Here is a 22643-nt window from a genome sequence, read left to right on the forward strand (position 1 = left end):
ACCGAATGACAAAGGGAATGACATACGGGATTATATGAATCCTTGGCACTGAGGTTCAAACGATAAGTTCTTCGTAGAATATGTAGGATCCAATATGGGCATCCAGGTCCCGCTGTTGGATATTGACCGAGGAGTCTCTCGGGTCATGTCTACATAGTTCTCGAACCCGCAGGGTCTGCACACTTAAGGTTCGACGTTGTTTTATGCGTATTTGAGTTATATGGTTGGTTACCGAATGTTGTTCGGAGTCCTGGATGAGATCACGGACGTCACGAGGGTTTCCGGAATGGTCCGGAAACGAAGATTGATATATAGGATGACCTCATTTGATTACCGGAAGGTTTTCGAAGTTACCGGGAATGTACCGGGAATGACGAATGGGTTCCGGGAGTTCACCGGGAGGGGGCAACCCACCCCGGGGAAGCCCATAGGCGTTGAGGGTGGCGCACCAGCCCTTAGTGGGCTGGTGGGACAGCCCAAAAGGGCCCTATGCGCATTGGAAGAAAAATCAAAGAGAAAGAAAAAAAGGAGGAGGTGGGAAGGGAAGGAAGGACTCCCACCCACCAAACCAAGTCCAACTCGGTTTGGGGGGGGGGAGACCTTCCCCCCTTGGCTTGGCCGACCCCCTTGGGGCTCCTTGAGCCCCAAGGCAAGGCCCCCCCCCCTCTCCCACCTATATATACAGAGGTTTTAGGGCTGATTTGAGACGACTTTTCCACGGCAGCCTGACCACATACCTCCACGGTTTTTCCTCTAGATCGCGTTTCTGCGGAGCTCGGGCGGAGCCCTGCTAAGACGAGATCATCACCAACCTCCGGAGCTCCGTCACGCTGCCGGAGAACTCTTCTACCTCTCCGTCTCTCTTGCTGGATCAAGAAGGCCGAGATCATCGTCGAGCTGTACGTGTGCTGAACGCGGAGGTGCCGTCCGTTCGATACTAGATCGTGGGACTGATCGCGGGATTGTTCGCGGGGCGGATCGAGGGACGTGAGGACGTTCCACTACATCAACCGCGTTCACTAACGCTTCTGCTGTACGGTCTACAAGGGTACGTAGATCACTCATCCCCTCTCGTAGATGGACATCACCATGATAGGTCTTCGTGCGCGTAGGAAAATTTTTGTTTCCCATGCGACGTTCCCCAACAGTGGCATCATGAGCTAGGTTCATGCGTAGATGTCTTATCGAGTAGAACACAAAAGTTTTTGCGGGCGGTGATGTGCGTTTTGCTGCCCTCCTTAGTCTTTTCTTGATTCCGCGGTATTGTTGGATTGAAGCGGCTTGGACCGACATTACTCATACGCTTACGAGAGACTGGTTTCATCGCTACGAGTAACCCCGTTGCTCAAAGATGACTGGCAAGTGTCGGTTTCTCCAACTTTAGTTGAATCGGATTTGACCGAGGAGGTCCTTGGATGAGGTTAAATAGCAACTCATATATCTCCGTTGTGGTGTTTGCGTAAGTAAGATGCGATCCTACTAGATACCCGTGGTCACCACGTAAAACATGCAACAACAAAATTAGAGGACGTCTAACTTGTTTTTGCAGGGTATGCTTGTGATGTGATATGGCCAACGATGTGATGTGATATATTGGATGTATGAGATGATCATGTTGTAATAGATAATATCGACTTGCACGTCGATGGTACGGCAACCGGCAGGAGCCATAGGGTTGTCTTTATACTAACGTTTGTGCTTGCAGATGCGTTTACTATTTTGCTAGGAAGTAGCTTTAGTAGTAATAGCATGAGTAGCACGACAACCCCGATGGCGACACGTTGATGGAGATCATGGTGCGGCGCCGGTGACAAGAAGATCGTGCCGGTGCTTTGGTGATGGAGATCAAGAAGCACGTGATCATGGCCATATCATGTCACTTATGAATTGCATGTGATGTTAATCCTTTTATGCACCTTATTTTGCTTAGAACGACGGTAGCATTATGAGGTGATCTCTCACTAAAATTTCAAGACGAAATTGTGTTCTCCCCGACTGTGCACCGTTGCTACAGTTCGTCGTTTTGAGACACCACGTGATGATCGGGTGTGATAGACTCAACGTTCACATACAACGGGTGCAAAACAGTTGCGCACGCGGAACACTCGGGTTAAGCTTGACGAGCCTAGCATGTGCAGACATGGCCTCGGAACACATGAGACCGAAAGGTCGATCATGAATCATATAGATGATATGATTAGCATGGGGATGCTTACCACTGAAACTATACTCAACTCACGTGATGATCGGACTTGAGCTAGTGTAAGTGGATCATGAACCACTCAAATGACTAGAGAGATGTACTTTTTGAGTGGGAGTTTAGCGTATAATTTGATTAAGTTAAACTCTAATTATCTTGAACATAGTCTAAGTCCACTTTGAATATATTTGTGTTGTAGATCATGGCTCACGCGACAGTCACCCTGAATTTTAATACGTTCCTAGAGAAAGCTAAGTTGAAAGATGATGGAAGCAACTTTGTAGACTGGGCTCGTAATCTTAAGCTAATCTTACAAGCTGGGAAGAAGGATTATGTCCTTAATGCTGCGCTAGGAGATGAACCACCCGCTACGGCTGATTAGGATGTTAAGAACGCTTGGTTAGCACGTAAGGAGGACTACTCAGTAGTTCAATGTGCAGTCTTGTATGGCTTAGAACCGAGACTTCAACGTTGCTTTGAGCGTCATGGAGCATTTGAGATGTTCCAAGAGTTGAAGTTTATCTTTCAGAAGAACGCCCGGATCGAGAGGTATGAGACCTCCGATAAATTCTATGCTTGCAAGATGGAGGAGAACTCGTCTGTCAGTGAACATGTGCTCAAAATGTCTGGGTACTCAAACCGTCTAGCTGAGGTGGGGATTGAACTCCGCAAGAGGCTATCACTGATAGAATCCTTCAATCACTGCCGCCAAGCTATAAAGGCTTTGTGTTGAACTACAACATGCAAGGGATGAACAAGTCACCCGGCGAGTTGTTTGTGATGCTGAAAGTCGCACAGTCTGAACTCCGTAAAGACCATCAAGTGTTGATGGTGAATAAGACCACTAGTTTCAAGAGAAACGGCAAAGGCAAGAAGGGTAATTCAAAGAAGAGCGGCAAGCCTGTTGCCAATCCGTCGAAGAAACCCAAAGCTGGACCTAAGCCTGAAACAGAGTGTTACTATTGCAAGGGTATGGATCACTGGAAGCGCAATTGCCCCAAGTATCTGGCAGATAAGAAGGCGGCCAAAGAAAAATCAGGTATATTTGATATACATGTTATTGATGTGTACTTAACTGGCTCTCGTAGTAGTGCCTGGGTATTCGATACCGGTTCTGTTGCTCATATTTGCAACTTGAAACAGGAACTGCGGAATAGACGAAGGCTGGCGAAAGATGAAGTGACGATGCGCATAGGAAATGGTTCCAAGGTTGATGCAATCGCCGTCGGCACAGTTTCACTTCAGTTACCATCAGGATTAGTTATGAACTTAAATCATTGTTATTTAGTGCCTGCGTTGAGCATGAACATTATATCTGGATCTTGTTTATTGCGAGACGGTTACTCTTTTAAGTCAGAGAATAATGGTTGTTCTATTTCTATGAGTAACATCTTTTATGGTCATGCACCCAATGTGAGAGGATTGTTCATATTGAATCTTGATAGCGATACACACATACATAACATTGAGACCAAAAGAGTTAGAGTTAACAATGATAGCGCCATATTTTTGTGGCACTGCCGCTTAGGTCATATTGGTGTAAAGCGCATGAAGAAACTCCATGCCGATGGACTTTTGGAGTCACTTGACTTTGATTCACTTTACACGTGCGAACCATGCCTCATGGGCAAGATGACTAAAACTCCGTTCTCCGGAACAATGGAGCGTGCAAGTGACTTGTTAGAAATCATACATACCGATGTGTGTGGTCCGATGAGCGTAGAGGCACGCGGCGGATATCGTTATTTTCTCACCTTCACTGACGATTTGAGTAGATATGGTTATGTGTACTTAATGAAGCACAAGTCTGAAACATTTGAAAAGTTCAAGCAATTTCAGAGTGAAGTTGAAAATCATCGTAACAAGAAGATCAAGTTCCTACGGTCTGATCGTGGGGGTGAATATCTGAGTTTCGAGTTTGGTGCTCACTTAAGACAATGTGGAATTGTTTCACAGTTGACACCGCCTGGAACACCACAGCATAATGGTGTGTCCGAACGTCATAATCGTACTTTATTAGAGATGGTGCGATCTATGATGTCTCTTTCTGATTTGCCGTTATCGTTTTGGGGTTATGCATTAGAAACAGCTGCATTCACTTTAAATAGGGCACCATCAAAATCCGTTGAGACGACACCATATGAACTATGGTATGGCAAAAGGCCAAAGTTGTCGTTTCTTAAAGTTTGGGGATGTGATGCTTATGTCAAAAAGCTTCAGCCTGAAAAGCTGGAACCCAAAGCGGAAAAGTGCGTCTTCATAGGTTACCCAAAAGAGACAGTTGGGTACACCTTCTATCTCAAATCCGAGGGCAAAGTGTTTGTTGCTAAAAACGGAGCTTTTCTCGAGAAGGAGTTTCTCTCGAGAGAATTGAGTGGGAGGAAGATAGAACTTGACGAGGTTATCGAACCTCTCATCCCTCTGGATGGTGGCGCAGGGCAAGTGGAAACCTCTGTCGTTACGACACCGGTTGAGGAGGAAGTTAATGATGATGATCATGAAACTCCGGTTCAAGTTTCTGTCGAACCACGCAGGTCGACGAGACCACGTGCTGCTCCAGAGTGGTACGGTAATCCCGTCTTATCAATCATGTTGTTAGACAACAATGAACCTGCAAATTATGAAGAAGCAATGGTGGGCCCAGATTCCAACAAATGTCTAGAAGCCATGAAGTCCGAGAGGATCCATGTATGAGAACAAAGTGTGGACTCTGGAGGTACTGCCTGAGGGCCGCAAGGCTATTCAGAACAAATGGATCTTTAAGAGGAAGACGGACGCTGACGACAATGTGACCGTTTATAAAGCTTGACTTGTGGCAAAGGGTTTTTCACAAGTTCAAGGAGTTGACTACGATGAGACATTCTCACCCGTAGCGATGCTTAAGTCTGTCAGAATCATGTTAGCAATAGCTGCATTTTTCGATTATGAAATCTGGCAGATGGATGTCAAAACGGCGTTCCTTAACGGTTTCCTTAAGGAAGAATTGTATTATGATGCAACCCGAAGGTTTTGTCGATCCTAAGAATGCTAACAAGGTGTGCAAGCTCCAGCGATCCATTTATGGACTGGTGCAAGCATCTCGGAGTTGGAACAAACGCTTTGATGAGGTGATCAAAGCATTTGGGTTTATACAAGTGGTTGCAGAGTCTTGTATTTACAAGAAAGTGAGTGGGAGCTCTGTGGCGTTTCTAATATTATATGTGGATGACATATTGCTGATTGGAAACAACGTGGAGTTTTTGGAGAGCATAAAGGATTACTTGAATAAAAGTTTCTCTATGAAGGACCTAGGAGAAGCTGCTTACATTCTAGGCATTAAGATCTATAGGGATAGATCAAAACGCCTGATAGGACTTTCACAAAGGACATACCTTGATAAAGTTTTGAAGAGGTTCAAAATGGAACAGTCCAAGAAAGGGTTCTTGCCAGTTTTACAAGGTACGAGATTGAGTAAGACTCAGTGCCCAGCAACTGATGAAGATAGAGAGCATATGCGCTCCGTCCCCTATGCTTCAGCCATAGGTTCTATCATGTATGCAATGCTGTGCACTAGACCGGATGTTAGCCTGGCCATAAGTATGGCAGGTAGGTTCCAGAGTAATCCAGGAGTGGATCACTGGACGGCGGTCAAGAATATCCTGAAGTACCTGAAAAGGACTAGGAGATGTTTCTCGTATATGGAGGTGACGAAGAGCTCGCCGTAAAAGGTTACGTCGATGCAAGCTTTGACACAGATCCGGATGACTCTAAGTCGCAAACCGGATAAATATTTATTCTTAATGGGGGTGCGGTAAGCTGGTGCAGTTCCAAGCAAAGCGTCGTAGCAGATTCTACATGTGAAGCGGAGTACATGGCTGCCTCGGAGGCGGCTAAGGAGGGTGTCTGGATGAAGCAATTCATGACGGATCTTGGAGTGGTGCCAAGCGCACTGAATCCAATAACATTGTTCTGTGACAACACGGGTGTCATTGCCTTAGCAAAGGAACCACGGTTTCACAAGAAGTCCAGACACATCAAACGACGCTTCAACCTCATCCGCGACTACGTCGAAGGGGAGGACGTGAATATATGCAAAGTGCACACGGATCTGAATGTAGCAGACCCGCTGACTAAACCTCTTCCACGGGCTAAGCATGATCAACACCAGAACTGTATGGGTGTTAGATTTATTACAATGTAATTCGCATGATGATGTGAGGACTAGATTATTGACTCTAGTGCAAGTGGGAGACTGTTGGAATTATGCCCTAGAGGCAATAATAAATATAGTTATTATTATAATTCCTGTATCAAGATAATCATTTATTATCCATGCTATAATTGTATTGAATGAAGACTCATTTACATGTGTGGATACATAGACAAAACACTGTCCCTAGCAAGCCTCTAGTTGGCTAGCCAGTTGATCAAAGATAGTCAGTGTCTTATGATTATGAACAAGGTGTTGTTGCTTGATAACTGGATCACGTCATTAGGAGAATCACGTGATGGACTAGACCCAAACTAATAGACATAGCATGTTGATCGTGTTATTTTGTTGCTACTGTTTTCTGCGTGTCAAGTATTTGTTCCTATTACCATGAGATCATATAACTCACTAACACCAGAGGAATACTTTGTGTGTATCAAACGTCGCAACGTAACTGGGTGACTATAAAGATGCTCTACAGGTATCTCCGAAGGTGTTCGTTGAGTTAGTATGGATCAAGACTGGGATTTGTCACTCCGTGTGACGGAGAGGTATCTCGGGGCCCACTCGGTAATACAACATCACACATAAGCCTTGCAAGCAATGTGACTTAGTGTAAGTTGCGGGATCTTGTATTACGGAACGAGTAAAGAGACTTGCCGGTAAACGAGATTGAAATAGGTATGGGGATACTGATGATCGAATATCGGGCAAGTAACATACCGAAGGACAAAGGGAATGACATACGGGATTATATGAATCCTTGGCACTGAGGTTCAAAGGATAAGTTCTTCGTAGAATATGTAGGATCCAATATGGGCATCCAGGTCCCGCTGTTGGATATTGACCGAGGAGTCTCTCGGGTCATGTCTACATAGTTCTCGAACCCGCAGGGTCTGCACACTTAAGGTTCGACGTTGTTTTATGCGTATTTGAGTTATATGGTTGGTTACGGAATGTTGTTCGGAGTCCTGGATGAGATCACGGACGTCGCGAGGGTTTCCAGAATGGTCCGGAAACGAAGATTGATATATAGGATGACCTCATTTGATTACCGGAAGGTTTTCGGAGTTACCGGGAATGTACCGGGAATGACGAATGAGTTCCGGGAGTTCACCGGGAGGGGGCAACCCACCCCGCGGAAGCCCATAGGCCTTGAGGGTGGCGCACCAGCCCTTAGTGGGCTGGTGGGACAGTCCAAAAGGGCCCTATGCGCATTGGAAGAAAAATCAAAGAGAAAGAAAAAAAAAGGAGGAGGTGGGAAGGGAAGGAAGGACTCCCACCCACCAAACCAAGTCCAACTCGGTTTGGGGGGGAGACCTTCCCCCCTTGGCTCGGCCGACCCCCTTGGGGCTCCTTGAGCCCCAAGGCAAGGCCCCCCCTCTCCCACCTATATATACGTAGGTTTTAGGGCTGATTTGAGACGACTTTTCCACGGCAGCCCGACCACATACCTCCATGGTTTTTCCTCTAGATCGCGTTTCTGCGGAGCTCGGGCGGAGCCCTGCTGAGACGAGATCATCACCAACCTCTGGAGCGCCGTCACGCTGCCGGAGAACTCTTCTACCTCTCCGTCTCTCTTGATGGATCAAGAAGGCCGAGATCATCGTCGAGCTGTACGTGTGCTGAACGCGGAGGTGCCGTCCGTTCAGTACTAGATCGTGGGACTGATCGTGGGATTGTTCGCGGGGCGGATCGAGGGACGTGAGGACGTTCCACTACATCAACCGCGTTCACTAACGCTTCTGCTGTACAGCCTACAAGGGTACGTAGATCACTCATCCCCTCTCGTAGATGGACATCACCATGATAGGTCTTCGTGCGCGTAGGAATTTTTTTGTTTCCCATGCAACGTTCCCCAACAAAAAGATGGGGGTTTTATCATTGGTTTGAGATTATCTCTCTACATCTTGTCATCTTGCTTAAGGCGTTACTCTGTTCTTATGGACTTAATACACTAGTTGCATGCTGGATAGCGGTCGACGTGTGGAGTAATAGTAGTAGATGCAGATAGTATCGGTGTACTTGTTTCGGACGTGATGCCTATAGAAATAATCATTGCATAGATATCGTCACGACTATGCAAAATTCTATCAATTGCTCGAGAGTAATTTGTTCACCCACCGTCTACTTGCTTTCATGAGAGAAGCCACTAGTAAACACTACGGCCCCTGGGTCTATTCACATCCATCGTTTACACCTCCACTTTTACTTTGCTTTGTTACTTTGTTGCTTTCAGTTCTCACTTGGCAAACAATCTATAAGGGATTCACAACCCCTTCATAGCGTTGGGTGCAAGCTTTTGTGTTTGTGCAGGATCTTGAGATACTCTTCCACCGGATTGATACCTTGGTTCTCAAACTGAGGGAAATACTTACCGTCGCTGTGCTACATCACCATTTCCGCTTCGAGGGAACACCAACGCAAGGCTCCAAGACCACAGGGGAAATCCTTTGCATACTTGCCTAGGAAGTCCCTTAAGGCATAGCCGCAGTTGAAGAATTCCTGGTGCCGTTGCTGAGGAGTATCAAGCAACACTCCTATTTCTGGCTCCGTTGGAAGGTCTTTTGTTGCAGTAGCAGAAGTATTTCTGGCACTGTTGCCGGGGATACACAACAAACATCATATTACCGAGTGAGCCCCGAGATAGCTCTCCGTCACACGGAGTGACTAATCCCACTCTTGATCCATACTAACTCAACAGACACCTTCGGAGATACCTGTAGAGCACTTTTATAGTCACCCAGTTACGTTGCGACGTTTGATACACACAAGGTATTCCTCCGGTGTCAGTGAGTTATATGATCTCATGGTCATAGGAATGAATATTTGACACGCAAAAAACAATAGCAATAAAATGACACCATCACATGCTACGTTCATAGTTTGGGTCTAGTCCATCACATGATTCTCCTAATGATGTGATCCAGTTATCATGTGACAACACTTGCGTATGGCCAGAAAAACCTTAACCATCCTTGATCAACTGGCTAGCCAACTGGAGGCTTGCTAGGGACATTGTTTTGTCTATATATCCACACATGTATCTATGCTTTCATTCAATACAATTATAGCATGGATAATAAATGATTATCTTGAAACAGGAAATATAATAATAACTATTTTATCATTGCCTCTAGGGCATATTTCCAACAGCTCCTTCCGCCACCGCCCCGCAGTTCCGCCCCGCCCGGCTCCGTCCGCCACCGCTCCGGCCGCACGCCGCCGCCGCTCCACCACTCTCACCGCTCTCCGATGGCGCCGAAGAAGACGCCGAAGGGCAAGTCGGGCTTCTTCGGCGTGAGGCTGAAGCCCTCCGGTAACTGGGGAGTGGAGTTCTCCGATGCCTGGAGGCGTTGGTGGATCGGCACGTACCCCTCCGCCCACGAGGCCTGCGCGTGTCTACAACGTGGCGACGTGCCGTGCCGAGAGGCCTCGGGAGCACCTCAACTTCCCAGAGATCGAGAGTCGGGTGGAAGCGGAGATGCTTGTGCCGTAGGGCATCAAGATGAAGGAGATCACGACGAAGAAGAAGACAACGAAGAAGCCGTCGGTTGTTGTCAAAGCCCGCGAGACCGACGAGGAGGCGATGACGAGGTTTGCTCGGGAGCATCCGGAGTACGTCCAGGCCGAGCTGGAGCACTACTGGAAGCGTGAGGCGGAGCAGAAGAAAAAGGAGGACGAGGTCGGTCCCTCGACGGTGATCCCCATCGAGTCCTCTTCGGAGGAGGAGGAGGAGGGGTGCGACGACCCGGAGAAGGAGGAGTTTTGGGAGCAGTTCTGCAGCTCCGACGACGAGGAGTAGTTTATCTAGTAGTTTGAAGTAGTAGTTGAAGTTCATGTATGAAACTATGTTGAATTTGATGTTTGAACTATGTTGAATGGACTAGTAATTTGTCGTTTTAAGAAATTTTACATCTTCATTTTAGACCATCTATTGGAGTTGGTCTTTTGGACCATCAATTTGGACCATCTGTTGGAGTTGAGTTTTTTTCGGAGCTCCAAAACACATTTTTTGGCGGTCCAAATTTTACATCTTTGGTTTTGGACCGCCAAATTTTGGACCATCTATTGGAGATGCTCTTAGCACGACGACTTCCCGACTGTCTACTATAACAACGTTTGCCCGACTTCAATGAGGAAGGGGCGATGACAGCGGCTCGCGTTCGGCTCGCTTCAGTGTTTGTAGTCGTCGCTAGGTGGTCTTCGAATTTGGATGTAATTTTTATTATTTCTAGTTTTCATTATACTACCATGATTAAAGATGAATAAAATGAAAGTTTTTCCGGCAAAAAAAAGAGTCATATCTTGTCTACAGGCTATAGCTTTACTGTCACCATGGCATCCGAGGGGCTAACCCAAAAATGCTAGATTTACGGGAACTTTTTACAAGATTTAACGGATTAGTCTTTCTCCTCACTAATCTTTCTCCCTGATTTTTGGGGTGGGTCCGCTTCATCTTATTTATCAATCAATACATTCCACCTCATATCAACATGTAAAACTCCTATAAAACTCCCGTACTTGTAGCATTGGTCGGGGCTAACCGGTGTACATGCCCTGAGTAACCTAATGCAACGAGTTGGGACTCTTTACTCTCGTAATCTACGGCCTGTTTGCAAGAAAAGTCGTGGGTACAAACGTCGGCCCCCCTCACACCGCGTTCGTCGTTCCACTCCGCCGTCCCCTTCCGTCGCCGGCCCGACCAAGGCGGCGGCTTCCGCGGCGGCGAGGGGAGACCGGCCTCCGCGATGACGGTGGCGGCGGGGGTGGGGTATGCCCTCATCGCGCTGGGCCCCGCCTTCTCCCTCTTCGCCGGCGTCATCGCCAGGAAGCCCTTCCTCGTCCTCACCCTCCTCTCCAGGTCGCTTCCCTCCCCTCTCCCCCACCCCAACCTCCCCATCTGCTGCGTTTGCTTCCATCGAATCCCGGGGAACGCGGTGCTTGAGTACGGCCATGGGGCTCGCTCGGATTGTGCCCGCGCGGGCTCGTGGATCCGGTCCCTCCTCGTGCTAGGGTTAGCCTTGTTTGGTGCCTGCGGCTTCGTGAGATCCATCCTCCTATGCCGACGGTAGTTCCAGACAAGTTTTAGTTTCGTGGAGCGGAGGGTTTGGATTGGAACCACTCTTGGTATGTGCGCAGACAGACGGTGGATCTGGTTGGGTTGGGGTTGGACTGAGCTTGCCAAACCCACTCCTAGGATTTAACTTGCATTGTTATCCTGAGAGATGAATTTGCTGTTCGCATTTATCAATTCTCATCGTCATATCCATACCCTGTGTCTGTGCTGGTGCGCTATGTCGTTTGGACCTCACCTGCTACTTCAGAAACTGCAGGAGATTTAGGAGTCGATGAGTAATCTTGTTAACTGCGTTGCAGGCTGTGTGAACTGTATAAAATCCTTCAAAAATGTACTAGGTGATTTTAGTTGAAACAAAATCTAGTGTGTGCTAACTGTACCTCTGTGTGGACTGAATCCATGTGCTCTTCGGTGGGATTAAGTGTCAGAGATTAATTCAGCTATCTTTTCCATCGTGTATGGCTATGGGCCTATGAGTGTATCGGTTATACTGGATATTAGCACTGCTATGGACAGGAGACTGACTTTGTGCTGTAACTGTCATCATTGTTTCAGTTCCTGTGTGAACCATGTGTATTTGTCTTCCAAAGATATGCAGATCATGCAGTGCCACCTTTAAAAAATATTAACCTGACCATCTGCAGTTGATTCACGTTATTTCGTTGTGCCCTTCGTTTTTGGATGTAGAATTCACAAAGATTTGGTACATGCTGGTGTTGCAAACTGGTTAACATTCTTCTTCAGTGAGAAACCTATGGCTATGTCTGTGATATACAGTGATATATTTTTTGTTCTTTTGAACTGGTTGGTATGACACAATGGTAGAATCAGAGCATATCAATGGCCTTTCTAGATTGGAAATATGTTTCATTGGAAATACAGTATCATGATTTCAGCATTAACTTTTGGCCAAAACTTTATTTGTGCAGCACGTTGTTTTGGCTTATAAGTTTGATTGTCCTCTCGGGAATATGGAGGGGGTTTCTACCTCTAAAATCAGGACTGTGGTGGCCATATGTGATTTTGATCCTTACATCTGTTGCATTTCAAGAAGGCATCCGTCTTGTCTTCTGGAGGCTTTACAAGTAGGTGAACCATATAAAATGTTGAAGTTATCTCTCAACTTATCTTCTCATGTGCAGAATGCCGTAGGTATAGAGTATGTAGTTTGATTGCTTTCATGGTGATATATCCTGATAACTGTTTTTCCCAGGAAAATGGAAGAGATGCTAGATGCCTTTGCCGACAGAATATCTAAACCACGTCTCTCTTTGACAGACAAGATGCTAATCTCGTTGGGTAAGTTGTTGCGGTGCTACATAAAAATGTTCTTTGGTCAAGGAAGGCCAAATGTTTCTTCATCTATCATTTGACATAAAGTCTTCATATACCGCTGGCTGGTGTTTATACAAGGATTTGAATTGGAAATAGACACCTGCAGTTATCATTACCATCTTTTTATTTCTTCAAATGAATCATGTGCATATCATAATTGGGGGATTTTCTGCTGATTATTATTCGTTCCAACTCTAGCAATCGGTACTCACATAGGTTAATAGTTACTGTAGTTATGATAGAGCAAAGCACAGCTTATATATGGCTCTCTGTAATTTGATCCGGAACTACATGCCACATTATTAACTCGAGTGAATCTGAATCCAAGGATGTGCGTTCAATTATTGCTCGATGGGAGCATCAGTTCTTTGTTACCTCAAAGGATGTCACAAGTTATAACTGCTATTGTTTGCTCATTTCTGTTTTGATATGTTGGTGCAGCTGGTGGTTTAGGTCATGGACTGGCTCATGCAGTCTTTTTCTGCCTCAGCCTCCTAACCCCAGCATTTGGTCGAGCAACATTTTATGTCGAAAGGTGCTCAAGGATGCCATTTTTCCTTGTGTCAGGTATGTCCACATTTTCTTCACTCCCTAATATGAGTCAGCAAGGAGGTGACGAAGCTTCCTTCGAATTAGATTGCTGCCGAACAAAATTTCTGAGACTACTCTGTTGGTTGTAGCGCAGTTTATGTTATCTTGCCAGCATAGTTTGTTTCTCCAAGATCCTGGTTGTATTGCAAGCCAAATCTTATTTTCCTGATTTTGTTCTTCTTGGCTAAACCTTATGTGCTTTTTGGCAGCAATTATTTCACTTGGATTCTTGGTCATCCATACTTCCTCGATGATTATTGCTTTTAATGGATATGGAGAGAGAAAGAAGAGAGACCAAATTTTTGTCCCAGTGGTTCACCTGATTGCTGCTGTAATGGTAAGAACTAGGTCTTAAATTGTTTTTGCTGGATGATGAAGTGCCTCGCTGCCCCTTAACAACGGACCTGACAATGCTTGATCAGATTTATGTTCATGAACAGATGACTGAATAGTTAAAAACATTTTCATATTTGCACTATTACAATTTTTGTGGCATCATTTTTTCCCGTCTATATCATATGACTGAGTTAGGCTAGGCAGCAATGTCTTTTATGCTGCAACCAAGTACTTTTGTTATCAAGTAGTTACTGCATGGAAATGTTGGTGTCATACTTGTTGCTATTTTAGACGGTAAGTGCATGATTCAAACTATGTCGTATACACCACTGATTTTGCAATATGTTTGTTTCAGACGTTAATCAACCTTGTGCCAGGGGGTTGCCTCATCGGTACACCTTTACTGTGTGTGACAGCTGCGATGACCTTGTACCACTCCTGGCGAGTGGTAGGGCAGAGAATAACCGAGCAGCAACATCGACAGTCTTAACAGCATTGAATGGAGTTTCCTTGTGGGCTAATCCTTGTACTAGGACAGCTGTATGTAGATCTGGTGGTCTTGCCACTCGCTAGTGGACTTGTCATCTTATGAAGGCCCGACCGTGTAGAACGGTGGCCGCGAGAATCTGATGCCCTTATGATGGGAGGTAGTACATGGCACTTGTAATGAGATGTTTTCAGTGCTATCTGGATAGCCACAAGAATGCGTCTGATCGATGCTCTGTTAAATAGTTAGTAATCTCTTCATCATCACAAAAGAGTACTTGTTCATAATCTCCTTGCTTTGAATATCGTGTTTTTTTTTCTTTTCTTGCAGTATATGTAGTTTAGTGGTGTTGCAGATGCTCTTTTTTTTTCTGTTGAGAAAGCCCATCAGAAGAAGAGCGGCGAGTGGTGAATGGGAATTGCTGAGAGAATTCCAGTAGGTTTAAAAGAGTAACATGCATGTGTTGAAACTTCCTGTTACTGATTTCTAAACACTACAAGTCTACCCTCTAGTAGGTAGCCAAGAACCACTTGGTGCAACCTAGAGACAGAAATTGCTTGCATCGTTTGAGTCGTATCGATGTTGTATCCCCTCCGTCCCAAAATTCTTGTCTTAAATTTGTCTATATATGAATGTATCTAGTCACGTTTCAGTATTTACATACCCATTTCTAAACAAACTTAAGATAAAATTTTTGAATGTATCTAGTCACGTTTCAGTATTTACATACATCCATTTCTAGACAAATTTAACACAAGATTTTTCTAGACAAATTTAAGACAAGATTTTTGGAACGGAGGGAGTAGATTACATCAACCACCAGCATACATACCCAAGTTTCCAACTTGTGAATTTGCAAGGGAAACAAGTCACTGCCACTGGAAACAAATCAAACGGTGTTTCTTTTGTTGAATAATACTTTATAATTATTCCTTTTTTCGGGGGAGCGAAACCATACAATTATAACAACAAACTTCCTGTTATGATAAATCCAGCCAGCAGCAATCCAGTACTTGAGAGCATAGAGATTACATCTTCGGAATAATACCAACATCAAAGATTACATTTTCCAGCCAGCATACTTTCAGCGGCATAAGTTCATGTCTCGGTATATCAACTGCCCCCATAATCACGGTTTAAAATTATGGGTGAATGCTAGCAACAAGGGAAATCAGGTTCCAATCACAAGCTGCTACAACAATCAAACATTATCGATGATCGCAACAACACAAAGGGGTCAACATCTAAATTCGCATGGAAACGAGGCATCGCCTCTGGAAAAAAACAAATCAAACGGTGTTCCTTTTGTTGAATATATATTATTCGAGTCAAAGTGGATCAAACTCCCTGTTACAACCAAATTTGACCTGATGTCGCCCAGCAGAACTCAGTATGGTATGGTGACCTCTGGTCACATTGACCAAATCGATCGGTTAGATGAAACGCAGGCCATCTCAGTTCATTATGTCCGGCTTATCATGGTATATGGATTCCAGACATTCTTTCGCTCGGTGGACTTTTGACTGCAGATAGAAGCTTCCGCTCTTGGCGTTCTTCTCAAACATCGTATCATACTTCTGCAAAATATTCAGAAGGGGAAATCTGAGCAGCAGTTTGTGTGTCTAAAGCAAATGGATATAAATGTGCCCCCCACAATCATAACTATGAGATGTTGATACAGAGCAATAAAATGACTGTGTACATGATGTTCGCATTGTTCAATATTCATGCAATTTAACATCAGTATTACGCTGAAGCAAACTAGTGTATGTGTGCTTCGATACTCTTAATCTGATGAAACAAACCCATGTAGAAAAAACCTTGGTTCATGTGAATATCAATGATGGGAGCTAGAAGATATCAAGAGAAGTGGGCTTATATTTTCACACCTGCACGATCTCTTCCCAACTCGTCTTTTCACTGATACCCAATATTTGCCGGGCTTCTTGCTCGGTCATGGCCTTGCTAGCCCTTCGAATACCGTTGACAGCTTCCTGGGCAGCTCCGGTTCGCTGTGCATCTATAAGACAAATCAGGAATTATTAGTTGCATCCAGAAAATTGAATTGTTCGCTGTGCATCTCTATGCATCTATAATAAGCAACCAAAGGAAGAAGGGCTCTCCAAGTTAGCTTTTATAATCACATCAGGAGTGCGTCCTGTGCAGGATAAGGTCAATAATACATCCCATATGAGTATTGACAAAAATTTCCAACGAGATCCTAAACTAGTGAATGCCATAGGTAGGCAAACAAAGAGCCGATCTAAAGACTTGGGAGTTGTGTGGAATGCATGAAGTTGACTACAACTGTGGAGAAATTTCACAAGAAACAGTTCCAAACAGGGCCTTATGGAACAAAAAGACGGAACGGGTTTTCATTCATTTTAATCAAATGATAGATAGAATTCCCTGTGTGCATCCTTCAATCTAAATGATAATCATAATAATAGATGACAAGAAGAAACACCAGTAAAGTGGAAGACAAGAAACTTTTTTGCACCATTCATTCACATCTTAACTAACAGTGTAGCATTCCAGAGTGCAGACTACGTCCATCAAGCCAAGCCGAAATGAAAATCCTGTCACCATCACCTCCATCGGCACTCAAGTTTTGGACAGCCACGACAAGTTCAGGAGGAGTAAAAAAGAGGCATCTTTTTGGCATCGACGCTGTGACCGACCTAGATATTTTTACGGAGTAGGGGGCAAATTAAAGGAGCACTCACTGACGATGGCCTGGCGGTAGGCCTGCACGACGGCCCTGCCGACGACGGCGCCGCCCATGACGAGGAGTTGTCCGAGGAGCCTTCCGGCCTGCCGAGTCATCATCAGCCACACGATTCACAAAGCTCGAGTATGGATTCGATCGCATCGACGAAAGGATCGAGAGGCCAGCGCACGTACCATCTCGCTCTGGCTCTGGTTCTGTTCCTCCCCTTCCCCCCTTCCCCCTCCCCTATCCGGCGGCGGCGGAAACCCTAGATTCGAGGGAGACGCGGGCGGGGCGGCTTGAGGGGGAGCGGGGGGCGCGACGGCGAGTCTGTTGGTGTTGGGTGGCCGGAGGGGATCGCTCCCTGGAGGCTTGACGCCGGCGGCGGCGGCGAATCGCTCTCTGGCTGGCTCTGGGCTCTGCCTGGTGCCGGAGACGGGCTCGGCTCTGTGGTAGAGGCGAGTCCGGGAGTGCGGGCTTTTTTTTCTTTTCCGGGAGGCTGGTCATGTCCTGAGTTCTGACCATGGAAAACCCGACCCGGTCGGTCTGACCCGACCTTGCCCATGGCCCGGGCCTGGGCCTGAGTTTTGAGTCCGAAGGCCAAGCCGGACTTAGCCTGAGGCCCAATGGGCTTTTCCTTCAACGGTTGGGCTTGGGCCTGACGACCGAGCCCGGCCTGGGCCTAGGTTTTTTGGATCGGGCTTGACTCGGTAGCCGGTGCCTATCTTCAATCAATATGGATGGCGGTACATTAATAGACTAGGTGTTTAATCATCGTAGACTATTTTTTATTTACATTGCCGGATGTAGCATTTGGTTTTGTTCTCTTTTATGCGATATCTGTGCTTTTTTTTTGAAATATTAAACTTTTTTGGAGCCTTATTTGCTTAATAATATGGCTGCTTGCATCACTATGATGCAGAGGCCGGGGACGATCCTCCTTTTTCAAATATATATATATATATATATATATATATATATCATACTCCCACGGTCTCATTATATATCGCTTGTTTCAAGTTCACTCACAATCCGGCGTACAAAGCACCCAAAGTATTAGGAATTAATTTCGTAGTTTTGAGAAATGCGGAGTCAAATCCTTCCTAGCCATCTATAACAAAACAATGGGTGTCCATTTCTCTAGGGATAACTGGCACCCACTCTTCACCCTCTAGCAATTCCTGGAGCGGTTTATTGATATTCCATACAACTTGCAAACGTATATAAATTCATGAATTTTAGTGTAAGAAAATGAGAAGCAGTTATTTGAATATATATGTAAACAAACCCTTTCGTTTGGATTTAAAGGGATCGAGGGCCAAAACTCTACCAAGAATTGTGGCGTGAAGATTAAATGCATCAAACTGTAGCGTGAAAAGGCAGTTTCCACATAAATATTATATTTTGGCTACCATGTGAGCTAGTTGGCCCTGCATAGAGTTCACCAATTGGAGGAAAGAAAGCCATCACATACATTGGCTGGTGCTCTGCAACATCCACTGGAGAGATTAAATCAAGCATTTTCCTGAATGACCGAAAAAAACCGATGTATTCTTTGCACTGGCTTATAATAATAATGGGTGCATGTAGTAGATAGAAGTACAAGCTAGCCTAATTTACTCCAGCATTTGTGTTTGACGTGCAGGTTTCATAATTTCGTTGCAAATTCAAAAAATATTGTGGGAATTTCATAAAATGTTCACGTTTTAATAAAATGTTCATGATGTTGGAAAGTGTTTGAGTTTTTCAATTATGTCCCTGTTTTTTTTAAAAAAATATCATGTTTAAATATTTGTCCATAGTTTCGTAAAATGTTCTCATATTTATTTTTGTTCCTTTTTAAATCAAATGTTTCAGATTTACAAAAAATGTTGGAGTCTTCAATTTTTTTCATATTTTAAAAGTATTTGTTTTACCAAAAGCATTTACTTTGTTAGAAAATAAAACCATGTTCAAAATTCAGAAAAGTTTAAGTCTTTCGCTGCACATAGTTTATGTAAACTGAATTGAAGACTCCCTCGAGGGTGTGTGTGTTTGTCCCAGTCAAACAAAATTGTTTTGCTAACTGTTTTGCCATTGCCGTCAGTTGCCTTATTAGGACATGTACAATGGAGGCATCACCTTGGTGCTGCCCCAGACATCCACAAAGATAAATTAAAACGAACCTACTAGTGTGTGCCACAATCAGCCAACGGAAGCTACTTTCTTTAATGTCATCATTTTACTTTTTCTTCTCCAGCTACTAGTGTGCACAGGATGCCCGGATCCTGCACCGCGTCGCCCCAGCAGCCGCCTCGTGCTTTCTTTAGGGAAGAGCCGAGCTCTTCTGCAGGAGCCCGTTTTGCTCTGCAGGCGATAGGTTTGGAGGGGGTGTCATCGAACATGTCGATGTGGCGAATGAAGCATCGGTCCAGTCTGGAGCAGTGTACCTGCCCTTAAAGGTCGCCCTTTAAACTTTGCAGAACAATCAGCCGTTCCCATTGGCTAGCACCTAGTAGTGTGGGTGTAGCGGCCACAGGTTGCGGGTGCGATTCCGTTCTGTGGGCCTCTAATATTTTTTAATTTTTACCTGACGAAAAAGAGAATTGGGACGAATGAAAAACTTTAATAATCCCACGACGAACGAAATAATATCCGTGTCCCATCAAAAACGAAAATAAAGAAACAATGCTCCCTTTACTATTAGGTATAGATGAAGAAAAAAATTAAAACAACAAAAGACTTAATGTCTTGAAATAGCACTCCATTTGGCGCCAGATCACATGCGCTTGAGGGGATCGCCTTCATCAAATCTTGTGCATAACTATGGACACAACCATTGGTTATAAAAAAAGTCATCTCTAGTTTCTAAGAAAACCCCTTCTAATGGGTAATGGATGCTTGTCACTAAAGCGGTCTACCCTAATCACAAGCCGACTCTTCTACGAGGAGCGTCTATCACATATTAGTATGTAATGTTTACCCATCTTACATTGCTTCACACGCTCGCATCAACTTCTGCTTGATGGGCGTTGGTCCGACCGAATCATAGCCTTGATGATTTCCCGGTTGCAAGCAACAAAATCGGCCCGGCTTCGGTAGTGGGTTGGCGACGGTGGCAGCGCGCCATCGGCTCTTTCTAGGACGCCCCCACCCCCAGGTTAAGGACCTGGATGCAATTTCTTATTTTCTTTGGGGTGCTTTGCAATGCTGGAGTTTGCTTAGACTTTTGCAAAGAAAAATAATAATCCAAAGTATCCTTGGCAAGCACGGCAGCAAGGAAAAGGAAAGGAAAGGAATTGTTGTTGGAGTTTCCAGTCCAGGTGAAAAGAGTAAAAAACAAGTGTCCTTGCGGGTCAAGCAAGCTGTCCCGTACGTATATACAAATGCTCCCCGGCCGGTCGAGTTTCACCAGCCGGATTCGAAGCTTTTTCTCGCCCTCCAAACCGAGTTTCTCCCGCCGGATTCGAACCAGCTAGCGCCCGAGCTTTTTCCTCGCTCGCCATGAAGCCCTGGCAGCCGGCCGCCGGCGAGTGCTCTCGCCAAGGTAACACCATCGCCTCTCATCGCCATCTCCTCTCCCGTTCTAGTCCGAGATTTCGTTCGTGAATCACTACGTACGTACTAGTTTCCTCTTCCGATGGATCTATAGTTAAGTTAACCCGATTGTTTCCGCGTCGCTGGTCGGATCGGTTCGTGTCTCTCTCATCCGATCGCCTTTTCGCGGCTGGTTCCGGGCGGGTTTTACTTGCCGGGAAGAAATTAGAGTCTTCGCGGGAAGGATTAGGGCCAGTTACGACTTTGTCCAGCAGTGATTTTCCATGGATTCGGCGTGCAATTTTTTTGCCAGATTCCTTCTCGTCTCAGTTAGTCCTAATCTGAGTTTTGGGCATAGTCCTTAGTCCTTACGCAACTGTACCTACCCTCTGAACATGTGGATTTTGTTATTACTACTAATACTCCTGTAATCATCAACTCTGTTCTTGGTCTATGATCTTGTATTCTACTCCTAAATTCACGTGCTCTTAATTGCAGCTGGTACGCAGTATGAATTATGATACTAAATTAGTGTCTTGAACAGATTTCATGTTTAGTGCCTCTGTGACTCGTTGTCTTTGGCCTGAAGCTTCTTAATCTTTATCAATTTTGCCATGCTTGTCGTTGATTATGTAACAATTCCTACCTGCCATTATATGTCAGTAGCTAATTCAACACTTTCTTCTTTTTTGTCTATCATCATGAATGTTCATATACCTTATTCTTATACAATACTGGATGTTATGTTTTGTAGGTGAAGGCAGAGGTAACAACACAACCAACATGGCGGACGGTCATGATAACGACAAGAACATCGAGATGTGGAAATTCAAGAAGCTGATCAAATGACTAGATGCTGCCCGTGGAAACGGGACAAGCATGATATCGCTGATCGTGCCACCCCGTGATCAGGTCTGTCGAGTCACCAAGATGTTGGGTGATGAACATGGGACTGCCTCAAACATCAAGAGGAGAGTCAACAGGCAGTCTGTCTTGGCAGCTATTACCTCTGCCCAGCAAAAGTTGAAGCTGTACAATCGAGTTCCCACCAACGGATTGGTGCTTTACACCGGCACCATTGTCACCGATGAGGGCAAAGAAAAGAAGGTGAGCATTGGTTTTGAGCCATTCAGGCCAGTCAATGCCTTCCTGTATCTATGTGACAACAAGTTCCACACTGAGGCCCTGCATGAGCTGCTTGAGTCCGATGACAAGTTTGGCTTCATTGTCATGGACGGTAATGGAACGCTGTTTGGAACCCTGAGTGGCAACACTAGGGAGGTTCTACACAAGTTCTCTGTTGATCTCCCAAAGAAGCATGGGCGAGGAGGGCAGTCAGCACTTCGCTTTTCCCGCCTGCGCATGGAGAACCGACACAACTATGTGCGCAGGACGGCTGAGCTCGCTACCAGATTCTTCATTAACCCTGCCACTAGCCAGCCAAATGTTTCCGGTCTCATTCTAGCTGGTTGTGCTGACCTAAAGACTGAATTGAGTCAATCTGACCTGTTTGATCAGCGCTTGGCAGCCAAGATACTGAAGGTTGTCACGGTCTCTCATGGTGGAGAGGATGCCTTCAACCAGGCAATTGAGATATCTGCTGAAGTCCTTTCCAATGTCAAGTTCATCCAAGAAAAGAAGTTGATCGGGAAGTACTTTGAGGAGATAAGCCTAGACACTGGGAAGTATGTTTTTGGTGTGGATGACACCATGTCTGTCCTTGAAATGGGTGCAGTTGAGACACTGATTGTGTGGGAAAATCTTGATATCAATCGATACATCTTGAAGAATTCTGCTACCGGAGAAACTGTGGTAATGCACTTCAACACGGTGCAGGAGGCAGATCATAGCAACTTCAAGGATGAGGCAACATCTGCAGACCTGGAGGTGGTTGAGACGACCTTGCTACTGGAGTGGTTCGTCGAAAACTATCGGCAGTTTGGTTGCGCGCTGGAGCTCATCACGAACAATACGGAGGAAGGATCTCAGTTCTGTATGGGCTATGGTGGGATAGGAGGGATCCTCCGCTACCGGGTTGACTTGAACGCTTACGAAGACCCATCTGATGAGGAGTATGATGAAGGCTTTGAAGAGCAATCAACTGAAACATCTGTCCTGGAGGAGCCTGTGCTAGCTCGGAACAGAAACACGCCGCGGCAGGAGGCCGAGGCATTTACAAACTCTTCCAGGAAAAATTAA

General features: G+C 45.3%; 2 protein-coding genes and 1 pseudogene across 2 annotated transcripts; 2 read left to right on the plus strand and 1 right to left on the minus strand.

Moving 5' to 3' along the window:
• The first annotated feature begins 11013 nt into the window (after positions 1 to 11013).
• On the plus strand, positions 11014 to 14520 carry LOC123445424 (gamma-secretase subunit APH1-like). Its single transcript, XM_045122411.1, has 6 exons — positions 11014 to 11253; positions 12399 to 12554; positions 12683 to 12768; positions 13246 to 13371; positions 13605 to 13732; positions 14087 to 14520. The coding sequence occupies exons 1-6, from the start codon at positions 11141 to 11143 to the stop codon at positions 14219 to 14221; spliced, it is 744 nt and encodes a 247-aa protein (XP_044978346.1). The 5' UTR covers positions 11014 to 11140; the 3' UTR covers positions 14222 to 14520.
• Positions 14521 to 15499: 979 nt separating this feature from the next.
• On the minus strand, positions 15500 to 17408 carry LOC123445425 (mitochondrial import inner membrane translocase subunit PAM16 like 2-like). The gene is made up of 4 exons (XM_045122412.1): positions 17123 to 17408; positions 16945 to 17032; positions 16108 to 16238; positions 15500 to 15795 (listed from the first exon to the last, which is right to left on the minus strand). The coding sequence occupies exons 1-4, from the start codon at positions 17123 to 17125 to the stop codon at positions 15673 to 15675; spliced, it is 345 nt and encodes a 114-aa protein (XP_044978347.1). The 5' UTR covers positions 17126 to 17408; the 3' UTR covers positions 15500 to 15672.
• Positions 17409 to 21202: 3794 nt separating this feature from the next.
• LOC123442148 lies at positions 21203 to 22643 on the plus strand (annotated as a pseudogene).

Source organism: Hordeum vulgare, chromosome 3H (assembly GCF_904849725.1).
Source record: "Hordeum vulgare subsp. vulgare chromosome 3H, MorexV3_pseudomolecules_assembly, whole genome shotgun sequence".
NCBI lineage: Eukaryota > Viridiplantae > Streptophyta > Magnoliopsida > Poales > Poaceae > Hordeum > Hordeum vulgare.

Coding starts and splice junctions, on each gene's coding strand:
- LOC123445425 (XM_045122412.1), bottom strand. Junction 16,239..16,944: donor CTACCGCCAGGCCATCGTCA/GTGAGTGCTCCT, acceptor TTTGTCTTATAG/ATGCACAGCGAACCGGAGCT. Junction 15,796..16,107: donor GTTGGGAAGAGATCGTGCAG/GTGTGAAAATAT, acceptor AATATTTTGCAG/AAGTATGATACGATGTTTGA.
- LOC123445424 (XM_045122411.1), top strand. CDS start 11,141: ATGACGGTGGCGGCGGGGGTGGGGTATGCCCTCATCGCGCTGGGCCCC. Junction 12,769..13,245: donor CAAGATGCTAATCTCGTTGG/GTAAGTTGTTGC, acceptor ATGTTGGTGCAG/CTGGTGGTTTAGGTCATGGA. Junction 13,733..14,086: donor ACCTGATTGCTGCTGTAATG/GTAAGAACTAGG, acceptor TGTTTGTTTCAG/ACGTTAATCAACCTTGTGCC.